Source organism: Staurois parvus, unplaced genomic scaffold, assembly GCF_062004578.1.
Source record: "Staurois parvus isolate SC_StPar_1 unplaced genomic scaffold, SC_StPar_1.0 ptg000019l, whole genome shotgun sequence".
Classification (NCBI taxonomy): Eukaryota; Metazoa; Chordata; class Amphibia; order Anura; family Ranidae; genus Staurois; species Staurois parvus.
In genome coordinates this window covers 12084985-12099289 of record NW_028317815.1, presented here as the reverse complement: position 1 = coordinate 12099289, position 14305 = coordinate 12084985, and the positions used below count along the sequence as shown (strand labels likewise).

The 14305-nt window shown below is 38.8% G+C and overlaps 1 protein-coding gene across 6 annotated transcripts in view; it reads right to left on the bottom strand.

The window, feature by feature from the left end:
* Nucleotides 1-3219: 3219 nt before the first annotated feature.
* Nucleotides 3220-14305, bottom strand: part of CELSR1 (cadherin EGF LAG seven-pass G-type receptor 1) — a 198715-nt gene continuing 187629 nt past the window's right edge. The window contains exons 30-36 of one of the 6 annotated variants that reach the window (XM_089684862.1): nucleotides 12317-12453; nucleotides 10614-10717; nucleotides 10361-10528; nucleotides 9489-9731; nucleotides 8054-8315; nucleotides 7135-7184; nucleotides 3220-5186 (exon numbers count right to left, since the gene is read on the bottom strand). In XM_089684862.1, the coding sequence (XP_089540988.1) occupies nucleotides 7166-7184; nucleotides 8054-8315; nucleotides 9489-9731; nucleotides 10361-10528; nucleotides 10614-10717; nucleotides 12317-12453 (933 nt within the window). In that variant the 3' untranslated portion in view covers nucleotides 3220-5186; nucleotides 7135-7165. Of the gene's footprint in view, nucleotides 5220-5414; nucleotides 5494-7134; nucleotides 7185-8053; nucleotides 8316-9488; nucleotides 9732-10360; nucleotides 10529-10613; nucleotides 10718-12316; nucleotides 12454-14305 lie in introns of all 6 variants that reach the window. The other 5 variants (XM_089684839.1, XM_089684847.1, XM_089684866.1 and 2 more) reach the window with 5 other exon arrangements.

Below are 14305 nucleotides of genomic sequence, written 5' to 3'. Positions count from 1 at the left end.
AATGCCTCACACTTTTCCTCCCTTACGCTGCTTGTATCATGAACCTTGACCAAGTGGGCTTTTTACAAGCCTTGAAGCTAAAGACATTGTAATATAGATACTGCATCTTGGACACACCATGCCCTCCTTGTCAATTCACGTCTCTTTCTATCCATGGATGTGAACTGGCAGTTCATGCCATTGAAACTTCTACACTTAGGCCTGGGACACTTTGGAGGTTATTTACTAAAGCTGGTTTACTCAGAATTTCTTGCACTTTTACATGGAAACCAATCAGCTTCCAGGTTTTATTGCTAAAGCTTAACTGAACAAGCTGAGGTTAGAAGCTGATTGACTACCATACAGAGGTGAATTAGATTCTGAGTGAACCAGCTTTAGTAAATAAACCCCTTTGGGGGTTATTTACTAAAGCTGGTTTACTCAGAATTTCTTGCACTTTTGCATGGAAACCAATCAGCTTCCAGGTTTTATTGCTACAGCTTAACTGAACAAGCTGAGGTTAGAAGCTGATTGGCTACCATACAGAGGTGAATGAGATTCTGAGTGAACCAGCTTTAGTAAATAAACCCCTTTATGTCTTGGATCTCTGTAATTTACTCTAACCCCTTGGCCCCAGTTAAGATTAATGGTATCTTTCACTTTTCACACCACCAATGGAATGAGGCAGGGATGCCCTGTTTCACTCCTTCTATTCGTACTTTCACTTGAACCATTCCTTTAGACAGTAAGACAGCCTGAATATTACTGGTCTGCAAACAGGAGATCACCGTTCCAAGATTTCAGCCTATGCAGATGACCTTCTCTTTTCTTTCTATCTTTACTTTTCCTCAAATTTTTGAAAATTAATATTCAGGGACCCATATGTTTCAAATTCACCTATTGGGTTGGGGAGCAATGGAAGTAGCAGTTCTCCTTCCCAGACCAAAACCCTTCAAAACAGTTGCAAATTGAAATGGACCTCTTCAGCTCTCAAATATTCAGACATTTACCATACCCAGGCATTACTAGTGAACCCAGTTGAAATGTTCTCTCTCAATTTCCCCCACCTCCTCAAACAAATACCTTACTGGTGAAGTGGGACAAGATATGGTTTTCCTGGTTTGCAAAGGGTATTATCACCACATGGGTTGCAACCTGATGCAACTAATCAACTGGTGTAGACCTGTAGAATTCAAACATTGGATGGCTTTTAGAGCAATCCTTCTCTTAGTTCTCTCTCCACCACTTACCATGGTGTTTCCTGGCCATACCAATGATCTTGAGATCCCACCCTATGATAGGTGCTACTCTACGACCATGCTCTCATGGCACTCTGGAGATTTGATTAGTCTCCTTCTCCCCTTTTTCCAATCCCTGGCAACCCAGACTTCCCCCTAGGCACATCCTGAAAGGCCCCTTCTCTTACCTCACAGAGGAATCCAAAACTGTACCAAAACTCACACTTCTTGTCCACAAGTCTCTGGGCCTCATACCCCAACCTAACAGCAACCTCAGGTTTGTTCTCTACAGCTCTGCCATTACCTCACGTCTCTTATCAAAACTCATGGTGCTTATTAGACCTGACACCCTTTAAAACTATGTGTGATGAACAGTGCCCTCTTCAATACTCCTTCACTATCATATATTTTCTCTTAGCACAACCCAGATGACTTCAAAGCTCCAATCCTAATGTAATGGGAAAAAGACTTGCAACCTACTTTCTCACACACACAAAATTCAAAAGATACTGTATCTATCCTTAAAGTCTTCAATCAACACCAAGACGCAAGAGGTTAACTATAAAATCCTATCCCGAATAAAAGATGTCCTCCACAATACTTACCCTGAAGCCCCCAGATTCCAGAAAGACACCCGCTCGTGCCTGCATTTTTCAGTCCTGTCCAATCATACAACCCTTCTGTACCAATGTTAGAAAGAAGACTGGATCCTTGGGGAGTTTCATATTTGTGAATTTTTGTGTTTAGTTTTCTCTTACACTATTCCACCATCCCTCTTAAAACCTGCAAAAAAAAAAAATCAGTCCTTCGCCACCTACTGAATGCAGCCAAGTCCTGTATTTCAGCCTACTGTAAAAACACATCCTCACCCCTTATCCAACTGTGGGTTCATAGAGTAAATAAAGACTTGATTTCTTTCTCCAAAAACAAACGGCATGCATATATTGTCACTTGATTGTACTGGAACGCATTCCTCTACTCACAAGACGGGAAGGCCGTACTTTTTCATATCTAAATGCTATCTCTTCCATTAGTGTCCTATCTTACTTATGCCTGTGTGGGAACCCTCAGCTCTTTCCCCCCTAACCCTCCTCCTACACCCCCCCCCATCCTTTTACCCTTTAAGCAGCCCCTCCTTACCCCCCTTTCTTACCTCATAAGAAGCACATAAAGGCCATAGCCAGCTTATCATGTTTGTTTCTTATGAATGACGTTGTAGTTGCTAGCTCTTAAAAACCTTATGTTGTGATTCTCTACTACTCCATGACTGTGGTTTTATGCTGCTCTTTATTTACACTATACTTTATTAAAGACATTTTTTCTGTTATCCATACTGCCTGAAAAAGTTAATTTACTTGATCAGTGCAAAAGGAAAGATGTTAGCAGGTATGGTAACCTCTGTATTAGGCACTACAGGTGGAAGCTACAAAACATCCCCATAGTGTGTCAAAGAGGACCAAATTTGTACCATGGGTAAATGGAGAACCTCCAATAACATGTTTCAGTGTTCATTCTCCTATTCTAATGAGGGAGTGTGGGTCCAGGAACTCTATTTACCCAGGGTACAAGTTCAATCCTATTTTAGAACACTTTGGAGGGGTTTTGGTACTCTTCCTCCTCATGGTTTCTGCAAGAATTACTTCAGAGGTAACCATCCCTGATCACATCTCCTGTTGCCGGCTACCTATGACCTTAAACTCTAGTGTTCCATTGGAGATGATTCTTCTGGTGAGAAACTAAACTAACCAATTCATTTAATGTATAATTGTAACTTTTTAATTTATTAAAACTGATTTTAACCTCATGATCCAGTGCGTTTAGGTTTTACAGTCCAGACCTAACATATCCTGGAAAACAGCCTTTCCACCAACTGCTCTCAAGGCACCCACATTTATGCTAATTGCAATGTATTGATGTTATGTATAATTACAAATGTGATATATACAGTATCTTTAAAAGATAATTCATTAAAAATTTCAGATGACAAAACTCAACACACTGATACATTCTGAACGTTTTAATTTACCATGCCATCTTCTCAGTACGGTTTTCTCCAGTGTTTGTACATTAATAAATACACATGTAAAAAAAATCCAGTGTCTAGTTTTTGTCATAAAAGTTTGTCATAAAAATCATTTTTAAACATTAAACAAAAACCCAGCCAAAATGTAACACTTTTTAAAAAAGGAACAGAAAGATGTACAGGGATGATAATGAGAACATATTATACATCTAGCATTTCACTGTCATGAGACCTGTGTACACATACCAGTTATTACTGTAATGACACTGAAGACGTGGGATAGGAATATTTTGGAAAGCTGGACAAACAAAATTGGAGATTGTCCAACTTAGATTATTGATTCTGATAAACTATAGAAAATAGATGACAGACCATGAATTTTCCAAATGATGAAAGTAAAATGCTGCAGAACAAAACTGCATATGTAAATGAGACACCCCACTGCTAGGGACTTGTGATAAGGCACTTTTAAACATGTTTTAGCTGTCTTTCATTCAGTGCAATCAGCAGTAGTCCTTGTTCCTGGAAATACTAGCTCTGTTTGTAACAACAAATGTTTCAATCATTTATTATTACAGGACGAGGGTGTTTTAGCTGAGAGTGTCTGCAGGATAGACTTGTATGCCATCCCTCATCCTAAAGGGGTATGCTACTCTGTAGTAGTTATTTATTTCTGAGAAATGAATGAAAAAGAATTCAACCAACCACAGTGTGAGAATCAACCAAGCTTTGCGTATACTGCATTCAGTATCGTTACTGCTGCCTGCTGTCTGTCAACACAATATATACAACTATACATTGAAAATAATTGTTATCACAGTTTTTTAAAAAAAGATCCCTTAATCACTTTGTATTGATTTTTCAATGTTAGTCTGATACTCATTGTATGTAGACTGGGATAGAAAATGCGTGCTTTTCAAGAAACAATTTCAGCTAGTCTTATACCAATGAGAAAAAAAAATCTCATCTTTTTCTGTAGTAAAGCACAGTATTAGAAAACAAGGTGCTCTGAATGTAAGGCTCGGTTCTGGCAATAGAAAGCTGAAAGGAGGGTCTCAGTAACAAATATTCAGTGTGTTGTATAGGAAATGGCAAGTATAAGGGGAGGATATACAATTACTTGGCAGCACAACTATCTGATTCTTTTCTTTTCCTTGTCTGGAATTAGGACGCATGTTTCTGTAATAAAAAAATTTTGCAACAAAAGTTAAAAATTCAAGTAATGTGCAATCTTTGTAGTATAAAAATATTTGTTTTCAGCAGGTCTGTGAGTATCAAATAACAAAACTAGTAGTAAAATTTACAAAAAAAAAAAGAAGCTTTGTTTAAGAGTCCTCATAAAAATATATAAAATATCTACAAACATATCCTTTTACAGATTTTTACAAAGATTTTTAAGACACATAACTTGGTGAAGTGAATGAAGGGCACTTGGTGTCACCTTATGGTGTGCATTGTTCAGCAGGCTGGAAGGTCACATCATGACAGAACACAAGTAAATCAGCACTGCTCAACCCCAAGTCAGGACTGCCTGGACGTTGCTGATTTTACCAGAGAAGGACCATGGTATTTTCATGAATGTATGAGTCCGTTAGCTTATGCTGCACCACAAAGCATTCTCCTTATGGACCGGTGAATCCGTCCATCACTTCCTGCTGTATCTTCTGTTATGTCCTTTTCATCCACGAGAAAGGAGTCTTGCTTATGATTTATGCTCTCATTTTTGGCACTGGGTGCTTTCATCTATCATGGATCCGGATAGCACAGCCCTTTAGTTTATTATTTATATTGTGAAGCAGTCACAAGTCTGCTAAATTAAGTAATTGCCTTAGCAATGATACATCCTCGACCACCACAGTTGTGCTCCTCTGCATAATCCCAGATGTTCGGGAAGTCACAAGCTTTGGGACGAGGGGTTCCTGGTCTGTAGAAGCCTTCACAATCTCCTGATGATTCAAATTGAAGTTTCATTACTGCCGCTGTTCATGAAAAGAGGGAGCATGCAGGATTTGGGTTAAACAAATCTCGTATTACTGAATGTTAGTTTACATGTCATGCATGTCACAAAAGAGGACAGCGGGCCAAGGAATACTCATAACTAACATGCAGAAACAACCCTGCCACCATTTCAGTGCATTCAAGTACTCATGCAAAAGGTAACTTGTGGGGTTTACCAATTCATTGCTTTAGAGAACTTTGGTCATAAGTTAAAATCTGACTTTCTGCTCCTGGGGAATCAGGTGGCTGGTAACCCTACAAAATGATAGGACAACTTTTCTGTAAATGAAATCCCTTAAAATAGCTTTTATTTATCAATTTATCACAACAGAAATTGTCCAAGCACACCGCTATATACAATGCTGCTCTTCCATAGAACTAGCATCGCTATTGGGAATCAGGCAATGCCAGTCTCCTGTGGGGCACAGTAGCCTCAGCAATGGTTATTAACAGCCTTCCAGAGGAGACCCTTACAAAAACAAGAAGTAGCATATCAATGTAACTTACTTAATGGAAGTATTATACTCTCTAATAGAGTTCTGGGAAACGTTGTAGCCTCCCTAGCGGTCTGATTATATCAGTATTTCTGTGCTCAAAGCAGTAAATTTTTTTGCATAGAAATATGTATTTTTTTTATTGTAGACCTGTAATTTTTAGGAATAACTCACTGAAATCTGTCCGAACAAAAGTCTAGTAAACATCCCGGGTATGTTAAAATTTGAAGAACGAAATCATAAATTATAATTTAATAAATAATCATAAAAAATAATAATATAATAATAATAATACATTTAATTCAATAATATAAATCAAACCAAAAACACTGAAATTTGAAATAGAGCGCCATGTTTGTACATCACTGAGCAAAGTCGCAAAATCGTTTTCAGTGTCTGATGACGAATTTCCCCACGAATCATTATCACTCAATTCTGTAAGTAGTTCTAATTTACTATCGCTGTTCTCTAGCTGGTCTAAAACCGCTTTTGACCTAAAGTGACGCTTTTTGGACGCTATGGACATTTCTCAGTTTCCAGGTAGAAAGAACAGTAAAAATGCAGGCAGGGCACAGGACAAAGCACTAGGGACAAAATGTATGTGAAATGGTTTGATACAATTTTTAAATTTCCTGCGCCGTTCCATCCCCGTACGTCGCAGGGAACGGAACCCAGAAGATGGATGCCGGCAGAGGCCGAAGGACATTGCCGGGGACACTGCGGGAGTGAAGGACAAGGTAAGTGAAGAATAGATCCCAGAGCAACGCTGCAAGGTATTCCCGAATGTAGCTCGGGGTTACCGCTTGTGGTGCTGAAACTTTACCCCGAGCTACACTCAGGAATACCGCCAGGGAGGTTAAACAAGTATATTCTTAAAATAGCAAAAAATGTATGTCTACTTTTATTTTATAACTGAAGCATCAGAGTTTGGTGAACAAGTTAAAGTGATTGTAAAGGTTTTTTCCTTTAAAATAACAAACATGTCAGACTTACCTGCTCTTTGCATTGGTTTAGCACAGAGCAGCCCGGATCCTCCTCTTCTGAGGTCACCCGTCGACATGCTCCGGGCTCCACCTGCCTTCTGGGTGCCCCCATAGAGCTTGATCCCAAACCGCACTATATGTGCCTGTTGACACACACAATGTGGCTCGGTCCTGACCCCGACTCCCGCATCACTGGATTTGCTTGACAGCTGCAGGAGCCAATGGCTCCCATTGCTCTCACTGACTTCAGTGAGGAGGGACAGAGAGAGCAGTGCTGCTGTTCTCAAGCACAGCGCTGGATCAAGATCAGGTATTGGGGTGGGGTGGGAAGGGAATGGAATGGAATGAAATGAAGGGGGGGGGAGCTGCCTATAAAAGGTTTTTGACCTTCATGCAGAGAATACATTAGTGTAGAAAACCTTTATCCTTTACAGCTACTTTAATGTCGCATCACACTTGTTGACAACCACTAAGAAAAAAAGAAAAGGAATTCAGAATACATCACAATAGAACCTGCCTTCAGAGATCTGTATACTAGTTGAATGGTTTATGCTCCATCTAAGTAATCCTCTGCTCCTCAGATTAGACACACATAACAGGAACTTCTATGTGCATATGACAAGTAAGTCCTCTTCTGAATTGGATTCTGTTCAAAGGGTACCATCAACTGAGCTTTCAATTTCAGAATTAACTCCAACTTATTGACTGGCCTGAGTTAAACTGAAACTCTAGATTTTTTTCAGGCAGTATTAAAGCATATCACAAATCCTTTACTGGCGCATTAAATGCAGGTACCAAAAGCAGCCCCCAATATCATTCAGTTACAGTCAAATCCCAGTTTCTAAACATCCTAATAAACGATGAAGCTTTCCAATCTGCCTTCTGCTCAGTGCAATAGCCCACCGATGCAGCCCATCATAGTGATGGGCTAATAGGAATATATAGAAAGGGGGCTGGGAGGTGGGGGGCTGGAGGAAATGTAAGCAGTAAGCTTTGACATGACTGAAGTGTCAGGGCTGTGCCTGTCACAACAGCCTGGCATTCAGAGGAAGCAGGGGTTACTGTTAGCTGCTACAGGTATGTGCCTGAACACTGGGGTACCTGCATTTCATAGCTTTCAGCAGCTTTTTTTTTTTTTTAAATTACACAGTCTCCTTAAAGGGAAGCCAGCTCTGATCCACTTAGGAGCTGACATTCTATATTGTTTAACCACACTTGCCATGAATTTTCATATTACAGTTGGCACTGATCCTGTATGAAATGCATGGCCCTATGCACCTTATCTTATTATTTACTACTCATTTATCCCTAATGCAAATATTTCTTTAGTATACTTACTCAGAGTCTGAAGCCTCCCCATTTGTAGGTCCAACTTGTACACTCATAGCCATGCCATTGACTTGCTCTCGAGAATGATCCCTTCGTGCATTTTTTATAGTTGTCGCTGTGTCTGTAACTGGACGGATGCCATCATTTGAACATAGTGAGGACGTCCTTGATGAAATAGTACTTTGATTATAGTCCAATTTATCTCGTAAACGGTTTTTCATATTTTTGTCTGTCAAAGGAGGAGGGTATGTGACTTTATTTTTCAGTATACCTGTTAAAAGAATTATTAAAAAACATTTAAATCAGCAAGAATTGCATAACAATGGCATCGTACCCTACTATTACACAATACTTGCAAAAGTACCATTATCTACCCAGTAGAATGCATTCTACAGTGGAAGATGTCGTCTGTATACCTAAATGCTTTCTTTTGTTTCTCTCTCATAGAATGCATGTATTCTTTCCTATAGTCCTATACACAACTGATCTGATTTTAAAGGTTAGGAATAGTACAGTTACAGAAGGTGTTTATATAGACTGTATATGATTTTTGTTTTAAATTTTGTTTTAGTGTTGTGATTTTATAACCGCTCTTTTCCTGTTCTGATTTTCAGACCTTTGCTATAATAACTGAACAGAGCACAACTATACAAAACTGAGTAGAAGGGCTTGAGTAACAAGTGTTATCAATCATGTAATATGTTGAAAGGGATTAGCATACTCAGCACCATTTCTATCACAGATATCTTTATAATAAGAAGACTGAATTTACAGCATGACATGGACAAGATTAGCTCATAACATATGATTGCACATCATCACTAGAAATACACTGTACAATAGGCCATGGGTGACAAAGTGTGAACAAGTCAGGTATAGCCTTTGTTCTGTAGAGTAAACTTGACTCATTAAGTAAATAAAATGGGCAGGACAGCTATAAAGGGAACACATTCATCATTGTCTGAGCATTATTGTTGTATTGTTAAGATTTATTAATGTTCAAAAAGGTTTCAGCTGATTCCAGTGGACAAGTCTTAACTCTTAGCTAGTTTGGTATGAACAAACATATAAGCACATTTTCATACAGAAATGTAACATATTTTCTGGTGTCATTACACCTCAGTGTATGTTGTGAATTCTTCACCAAAAGTGGAGATAATCCTATACGTGGAGCATAAGATAACATAATGTCCGAGTATGCTTTCCTTTCTTCTGATATTTCCTGTTGTTGCTATTGACAATGTTTGGTGAATGTCAAATGTTTAACCACACTTGCCACTCATCATATGCCCTTTAGGGAATCATTATATAAAACATAATGCTCGGTGGTCTTTAGATATTATTTTGTAGATTAGGGACTTATGATTCCATGTTCAAATCCAAAAACATGGATCCTATGAAATACTATCAAATATTAGCATAAAAAAAAAAAAAAAAAGATTACCTTTTCTTAGTTCTGGCTGTAGATTGTTGTGATTGTTGACCACCTTGCCCTCCTTGGTCTGTGCTTCATTCTCCTTGTCATGAGGTACCTCTCCACAGTGATTAACCTTGTTTTCATTATGAAGCTCAACGTTCACTTTGGTCTCTACTTTCAGTGTACTTTTGCCCCCTTGATCCTCACTGTCACTGGCTGTCATGCAGTCAGCAGGCCAGTATGGTTTAACGTGATTTGGTACTGAATCCACTGCAGGAAAAAAGTAAATTCAGTTTTTAATTATCCCTTTTGCACTAAAACAGTGCAAGAATTTGCAGAGCGGGTGGTCTATTTTATTGGATGCTAGTGCTGCAAGACCAAAAAAAAAAAAAAAAAGTACTGTTCATGTGCATTATTCAGTTAGAGTAACTACACATCTATGGCATGTGCATTATGTGCGTGCAGAGACAAGCCTGGGTTCATACAGAAGAGTAGGGAAACCACATGCGATTTGGACAGGAATCGCATTTCTGTTCAAATTGTATGCTATTATTTGCAGTGCAGTTTGCAGACATACATTTTGCATTGACGCAAATCACACTTCAAAGTACCGGTAATTACTTGACCGACAGTATCGGTACTCATCGATCAAAAAAGGGTATTGTTGCATCCCTACACTGAAGTCCAAAGTATCTGGCTATGAATGTGCAATGAAGAACTATGAAGATTTTTAAGGAAGTTTTGTGCTGTCAGGTAGGCTGCATCTCTGGGGAACTATTTTCAGATAAAATATTTCAGATTTGCACAGACTGGGAAGGAGGAGAAAGTGGAGGTACAGATAGTTCTGGATAGTGCCTATAACCTGAGAAAATGGTCACAAGATTTAAAGTACTATTTACCTTTAGGTGTACTATGCACCGGCCCACGCTCATTGTTTTTAGGGCTGGTTGGCTTCCACTGCTGCTCTGTTTCAATTTCTTCATCCTCACTATCAGAAGAGCGAGAAGAAGCATAAGAGCTGCTATGTTCATCAAGAGATAACTCGCTATCTGAGTCAGAATCATGTCCTGCAGATAAATAGATTTGTACAGTAAGTATCAAGAAAACCAGGCATATCTATTTCTTTAATCTAATATAGACTAGGCGTCTCACCATGGGAACGTGTTCGGTTTCTGTGGAAATGTGCAGAATCCACCTCTGTAACACCAGCGCGGGTCTGTCCTGAAGACATACTGAGCTGCTGAGCAGCTTCATCCCTGTATCAGGAAATGGTACAACTAAATAAATGCATTGCTAAATTACAACAAGAAATAGCCACCAATTATTATACAAAATTGAAGTTAAACCAGGACATGCACTGGATTACAGAACACAGGCAAGCAGCAAAGAAAAGCAAGATCTATTAGGCTTTTTTATATAGCTGTTTAGCTGAAAAAAGTTTTTCTGTGATTGTTATTTTATTTTGATACCTGTATTTGTAAGATATCTGGAAGTGATGGTAATACAATACTGTTCTGTTTGGGTGCAAAAACAGCTTCAGGTAATGACAAGCTTCAACAAAACTATGCTCTCCATTCTATACTCCCACAGACAATATTGCACTCTGCGTATATATCACAGAAAAAAACCCCAAAACATTGTTTTACTCAAAACTCTAACTGGATACAGATATGATTACAATGGATACAGTAACAGAACAAAAACATGCCAATAATAAAGAGCATCAAAGGAAGCAGCGTTTATTCAGTCTGATTTCTGCTTTGTCTTTTCAAGTACGGAGGTATTGTGAAATATTTCCAATACTGAATTAACTGTGACAGTTTAATAGGGGGACTCTGGTGAATTCAATACTAACAACCTTACCTGGGAAAACCTGGGATTAACCTTGTTGGAAATTGCTATCCAGATATGGATGTACGATGTACGTGCTGTGATCTGAGCAGTTCCTTGGATTAGGGTAGGTCATATACAAAAGTGTGGATTAAGCTGCCTATAAATGGATCAAAATTTGGTAGGTTCAACAGGGACTGGCCATATTTTGATCCATGTGTGGGCACTGTGGTTGTACAAGTTGATCCGCCGATCTACTTCTGTACACCTGCCCTGTTGGCTATGTCTTGCAGCAATAATCAGTGTATTCTGGTGGCGGAGAAGTCTCCCCACTGTCAGAATATAGAGACTCAGTGGATGGGGGAATTGGGTCGGTTTTTTTGTTCAACCCGCCGGTTGAACAAAAAAAATATATATATATACGACTAATGTGTTATGCAATGTGGGTCTACAAATATAATTAATCTTTATCATATCCTGACAACAACTGCCATGTCAACCCTAATGTGTATGAGAACAATTTGCAGAAAAGTATAATTACATTGTCAAATCACAGCTTAGAAAATAAAGCTGGAGACATGAATTAAGCTGGTTTATTGCTGATTGCAAACACTTGGCAACTAAACAGGATATCTAGCCTGTATCTAAGGGCAGTAGCCCCATTTTTCTTTTCAGAGTGTTCAAAAGTCTACATCTATATACATTAGGGCTGAAAAAAGGATGAGCTTGTGTTAGATTTACTTTGCTGTAGTGTCAGGCGGTGGGAAAGCCAGCCATGCAGAAAGCAGAATTTATGCTTTTGTTAAATGCTGAAAGATTTGATAGCAATATCTGCAATTTTACCTGAACACACTGGGCTCTCTGTAGCATGAGAACGTCTAATAGCAGCAGAAAACAAAATGATGTTTTTGTACTGACATCCAGTACTTTGGGAATATTGCAAAGTGTATTCTCATAAGACGGTATTTTTGGTCTATTCCTTGAAAAATAGATAGCCAAGCGCTATGCACCCACCACCGCATTACCTGAGGATATAAGCAAGGTAGCTATTGTGGCTCTTGGCTGACCTGACGGTGCTCTCCAAGGAGACTGTGGACTCTCCAATTCCCGTTCTGTACATGTTAGAATCATCCATATATGTGTTGTTGCAGTTTAAGGTTCGCTAAACAGAAAATAAGACATCCATAAATAAGGTTCTCATCACTTAAATAATCTTCCATGTCTATTAAACCTTAGGAGGCACACCATCACTTTTGTTCTCAAAGGCAGATTATTAGACCTTTTCTGCTTAAAAGGTATTGTAAATTATTTTATTTTATAGCGATATCTTACCTTCTCATTAATGTTATGAACATGCTCATTGAAGCACATGGGCAAGGATCCTATAAACATCGCTTCTCTGTAAATATGCTTTTGTTAGCCCACTGTGTCCAAATGATTTAAAGAATGACGCACAGTAACTGAATACCAAACAACCAAAAGTCAGCTTGCATATTTTACACTCACTGCACAGAAAGGGCTTACTAATAGGCCAGCAGTTTTGTTAGGAGTTTTTCTTGCTGCTATGCAAGTCTACAGCATGAAAATACAGCTCCTTCATTCAGATTACAATGTCAGCGTACCTTACTGCACATTTATGATGTGCACACTAATTACGTGCAAAGTATTCCAAGTAATCCTATTACAAATACCACATGACTAATATAAGCTAAATACCATAAATACACTGCTATGTCCTGACTGTATTTTTCTGAAGAAACTTTAACACAAAGAAGAAAATAATAATACAAAATATATATATACTGTTTACTTAGGATTATCCTCAAATCCTACCAAAAAACAGTAAAAAGGGAAAGGTCATGTTTTGGAAGGTCTGAAGAAGGAGCCTATTGAGCATGCCCCGAAATGCATTACCGTCCCCTTCACCTCCTACATCCGACTCTGCTCTCCTAGCTTCATTTTGATGAACAGGCACATCCTGGGCTCTACTTCCTGATCCTATAGACAGAGTTTGCTGCTGGACGGCTGGATGTCCCACCTGGATCTAATTACCACACGATGAGTCTTTTTAACTATTTATCTTGTAAGTGCAATTTATCCATTGTTTACTAAATAAATTGTCAGTACTGCACTTAGAGGCACCTTCCTCTCTTTTTCTTGTTACTGCATTAGAGCCTTGCTTCCACTCTAAGAAGAGCTGCCCCAGTGTTACTGCTCCCATCCATCCCTGATATCCATCTAGCACCTTTACACTACAGCTACAGAGGTTGGGCTCCAACAAGCGCGCCCTATATAATATACATGTTTTGGAGGGAACCACACTAAATCACAAATAGCACAATTTTTTTTATCATTAATTATTTTCAAAATATTAGAAGTACTGATAAAGAGATTCCACGTGTCATATCATATAGTATGATATACTATACTCTGTTGGTGTAAAATATGCTCCTTCAGGAACTTACCCAACCCTCAAGCTTTTGGAAATGGGAAGCTGCCCAACATGAATACTGCTTTTCTTTATTTTTTTCCCTGATGTTGTGAGCATCCTCTTTAAGAAAAAATGATATACAGAAAAGATGTAAGCTGGGTGCAGGGGAGGCATACTCTGCATGGTGTGCTGGATCGGTATCTTTTTTTTTCTTGGGATGGGGGTTGGGGTGACCACATGCCATCTTTATATGAAAGGAAAAACTTAAAATAGAGAGAAAAATCCCAATGGACCAAAAGCAGACTAAAAGATCTGTTGATCTTTGCCGGTTCCAAACTGGCACACTCTGGGTTGAACATTGAAACCCTTCAAAACAACTGGGTCATCTTTATAGTTTGCAGGAGCCAGTAACCTTGTAGAACACAAAACAAAAATAAGCTGTGGCACACTTGAACATTTCCATTTTGTAGCCCATTGTAAAAAAGTATTTCACATTACACATGTACATATGTAGTGAAAAAAACAGGACATTTCATAAGTTTCAAATGCACAGATCACAAATTCTTGTGTGTCTATTAACAGT